The sequence below is a fragment of the Chrysochloris asiatica genome, unplaced genomic scaffold (assembly GCF_000296735.1).
Source record: "Chrysochloris asiatica unplaced genomic scaffold, ChrAsi1.0 scaffold00022, whole genome shotgun sequence".
In the NCBI taxonomy this organism is placed as follows: Eukaryota; Metazoa; Chordata; class Mammalia; order Afrosoricida; family Chrysochloridae; genus Chrysochloris; species Chrysochloris asiatica.
In genome coordinates, this window is record NW_006408540.1 from 14,393,597 (window position 1) to 14,397,920 (window position 4,324).

General features: G+C 44.0%; 1 protein-coding gene across 1 annotated transcript in view; it reads right to left on the reverse strand.

Annotated features, from left to right (window-relative positions):
- Positions 1-4,153: 4,153 nt before the first annotated feature.
- VWA8 (von Willebrand factor A domain containing 8) overlaps positions 4,154-4,324 on the reverse strand; it is a 518,389-nt gene continuing 518,218 nt past the window's right edge. Inside the window, exon 45 of the mRNA XM_006837608.1 lies at positions 4,154-4,262. Coding sequence (XP_006837671.1) covers positions 4,154-4,262 — 109 coding nt within the window. The remainder of the gene's footprint in view (positions 4,263-4,324) is intronic.

Consider the following 4,324-nt stretch of genomic DNA (forward strand, 5'->3'; position numbering starts at 1 on the left):
ACCACCGTCCTATAAAGATTATTGCTGGAAACAGACTGAGAGTAACGCAGCAGATACGTGGCCATTCCTGTTGCTCCCTCAGCCTGTATTTCTGCTCTCTTCTAGGAGAACTGAATTTTGTCTGACCCACAGGCACTGGAAGGAGCCTGGTGGAGGGTGGGCTGAAGGCCCTGGAGCTGGCCTTTCAGCAACACTAATAATGCTGTCTACGGAAAACCATGTCTAAGTGGCTATCAAAGTCCTAGAGTTTTAGAGGAAATCTTGCTGGTGTTGATGGATTTTTCCTTTTCTGACAGTTCACAGGAAAGGGTGTAGTGTAAAGAATTAAATGATGCCATCTGAAAATCTGATGGACTCAAATACTTCTGCTCAGATCCCCTATTTATGGCTGCATGCAAGACTCTCCATCTTGAATGAGGTCATCTTGTTGGTGCACAGAAAGGATTCTGGGGGATACGTGTCCTATACTGAAGCTATTCATAATGTTCATTCCTCCTGCTCCTCACGGGTAACAATGACCCTTCTCAGAATTACATGTGCTCACTGCAGAGACAGGGTTTAGGCTCTTTTCAATGGAACTCCCCCTGTGACATACAATGCATTTATTATAACCTCCCCGACCAAAGAAGGGCTGGGAACAGCTTTGAGAGGCCTATAATTGAGTACATTTAATAATAAATGCACAGACTTCTTAGGTATTTCAAGAAATAGAAATAAAAACCTTCATCTTCTCACTCTCCAAGCCCACCCCCACCATTCTTCCTTTTTTCAAATAAGAAAAGCCAGAAGTTCTATATTTTAAAAAAATAACAATCACAAAGGATGTCTGGTCAGTGGGGAAGGAGAAATTAAATTACTGGAGAACGTTCTTTTCATGTTTGAAAAAAAACAAAACGGTTTCTACTTACTGAGGTAGTTAGTTGTGTATGGTGAGGTGCTGTCAAAACGCTGTCCTCTTTAATCAATCACCCTTAGATTCTGGGGCAGGATATCAGGAGGGACTCAGCTGCCCCCAGCTCTCAGCAGTATCCGGGAGGGGCAGTGACAAGTATTCCCCACTCCCCAGTGTGCACACAGAGCTGCCCAGTATAAGAAGGGAGAGGAAGGGAGCGAGCACAGTGGAATGTGGTCAGTTTACAGGAACAGAAAGTGCACCGGAGGAAAAGAGACAAAGGACAGGAGCGTGGACATCTAGGCCTTTACAGGTGAGGTGTGAGTGAGGGGCAGCCTGGCAGAGTCACCAAAGCACTTGGGGTTTGAATTCCAGCTCTCCTTCTGCCCAGCTGTGTGTGCTGGGCTATTTCTCAATTCTCTACCCCTCAGTTTCTTTATTTGTAAAATGAGCATGCTCATAAACTTCAATAGTACATCAGGTGTCGGCTACTGGAGATCTTGGGAAAGTGACTTAAGTCCTCAGCGTCTTGCTTTATTTGTAAAATAAGGTAAAATACACTTCTTCTACATGCCTTATTGTAAAGATTGAATAAAAGAATGTGTGATATCACTCAAGTGTGTTGTTTTGATATACCGTTCCTGTTCATACTGACCCTGTATAGGGCTTCTGAGGTTTGAACTGCAGACCTTGTGGCCCCTAGTCCAGTGCTGATTCTACAGCGCCACACCAGGAGTTGTGTTGTTGTTGTGAAGTGCTGTTGAGTCGGTTCCGACCCACAGCAACCCTGTGTAGGGTTTCCAAGCAGCAGCTGGTGAGCTTCAACCGCCAACCTTGCAGTTTAAATGGCTTTGCAGTCTGGCACATTAACCCACAGTGCCACACCAGGACTCCACACCAGGTTAGAGAGCCCTGGTGGTACAGTGGTTTAGCACTCAGCTGCTAACAGAAAGGTTGGGGGTTTGAATTTACCCAGCAGTTCTTCGGAAGAAAGACCTGGTGATCTGTTCCTTTAAAGGTTACAGCCAAGAAAATGTACGCTGCAGTACTATTCTGGCATGAGAGGAAAATCAACTCACTGGCACTCAGCAATAGTAGCTGCCTACTGTTGTTATCATCAATGTCATCACATTTTAAAAGGTACTTAAACCTGTTAGCATCTAGCTGATTTCAACTTATAGGTCAGGGTAGAACTGCCCTGTAAGGTTTCAAAGGAGTTGCTCCTCAGAAATCCTGTACAGGGTCACTGTGAGTCAGAATATACTTGATGGCAATGGCACACACACACACACACACACACACACGCAATCGTTACAGAAGCAGAATGCCACATCTTTCTCCCATGGAGTGGCCTGGTGGGTTTGAACTGCTGACTTTTTGGTTAGCAGCTGAGCTTCTTTTAAAAGGTACTTCTGGTTTTTGTTACATGCCATCAAATTGGCTCTGGCTCATAGTGACCCTGTACAGGGTTTCTGAGAACCGACTGGTAGGTTTGAACTGCTGACCTTGTGGTTAGTAGTCAAGTGCCTTTCCTACACCAGGCACTTGCTGGATTGAAACTCTTGTGTCATTGGGTGAGTCAATGCGCATAGCAAGCATCTGGCTAGAGAAACAAGCCAAGGTGGGCCAGCTCCTTGGGAATAGAGGTGTGGTGATGTGCCATGGAGTCAGTTCCAACTCATAGCGACCTTGAACAGGGTTTCCAAGGCTGTAAATCTTTACGGGAGCAGAAAGCCTCATCTTTCTCCAGCAGAACAGCTAGTAGTTTCAGACTGCTGACCTTAAGGCTTGCAGCCCGATTCGATTCGTAATCACTATGCTACCAGAGCTCCTTAATGCTGTTCTGGAAATGGATTGTTTTTATTATTTGCATGTTAATGACAAGGTGGTGGGATGGAGGGGCAAAGGAGCACTACCTTTTCTTCTGTCCTACAATTAATTCTGGTGAGGAGCTACGGATAAGCACGAGACTGCTAACCACAAGGCCAGCGGTTCAAATCCATCAGCTACTCTTTGGAAACTCTATACAGGGTTGCTATGAGTCAGAACCAACTTGGTGGCACAAAACAATAGACAATGATAATGAATTAAAATGATATTATGAATCTGTGCCATTTCAATACCGATGGTTAAATGAGGTAGCATTAATAATGAGAGTAGTTTTTCCAGCGCCTGATAAGAAAGCTCATAGACACACTAATGGACCAGCCTTTTTGACTTTGTCATCCATCCTGAACAAGAGATTTCTATTAGATGGTTAGAGAGAGGCTGACTCCTGTTTAAGCCTTTGGTTTGAAACAAAGCACCATTAAACCTATTGGTAGGCGGTTCAGTGGGTGGGAATAGGTACGCTAAGGAAGGCTAAAAAAATGAGGCTTGGAAAAAAAGGATTTTTTGACAGTTAAGGACTATCTAATGATTCAATTCAAATACACTGTCTTGTTCTTACTTTGCTCTAAGTAATTTTTATGTGAATACTCTCATTAAATATTTTTTCCTTGTAATCATTTGCTATTTTGAGCATTACATTATGGACACCAGAATGAAATCATGTGAACTTCTGAGAAGATCAGAAGAAGAAGAAGAAACAGGAAGACAAGACACCCTTCATCCTTCTTTCCTGGCAGCATGGAGAACAGGACATTTGCTTCTTACTTGAAGAATGGTTCAGAAGTCACGTGGGAAAGGAGGCAATCTAAGGGTCCTTTGATTCCTTCTGGCATTGGCCAAGAAGATGGAATTATTGTGAAACCCCAACCTTGTACAAAATACTGGTGTTGGAAGGATTTCAGTGGGTTAAACATGATATAATCACTGTTTGCTGGGCAAAAAAGAGTAGGGGAGAAAATCAAAATAATGACTGGAGTAGCTTGGGTAGGGTTTGCGCTGAATTGAAATTGACTATCAAAATGTGGCATCAAACGCTTGGTTTAATGGAATCACTTTTGTTGTCTTAGATGATCAGATAACACATTAAGGCAAAAGCAAGGTCTTTTCTGCATCTCAGACTTTGGTAGAGACCAAGTAACACCTTTCTTTTCAGAATGCAGCTCAACTCACTTCCTCCAAAGGCTTCTAAACCCAGCAGTGCTTGTGGACGCAGGCACCAGCCCCCCCTCTAGCTGTTTCTCTGAATTCTAATTATTGAGCAAGTGGACAGCCGCTGAGGGGGTCTGAAACACCTTAGTCTTCTCTTCAGAGCACTCTTTATTCGTATCTTATTTCAGATGCCGGGATCATTAGGGTGAGGAAGGGCACTTCTTAAATACTCGACAACATGGTGGAGGTGAAGATCTGCTGTAAAATCTGAGGGATATCCTTGGTATCCATGGCAACGAAGGACCGGCCCGCGGGTAAAGTTCTCTGAAGCCTGCCAGGATGGAACCGAGGAGAAAATTAGCATTGCAAATTGAGGCTCCCCTTCCACCTCTT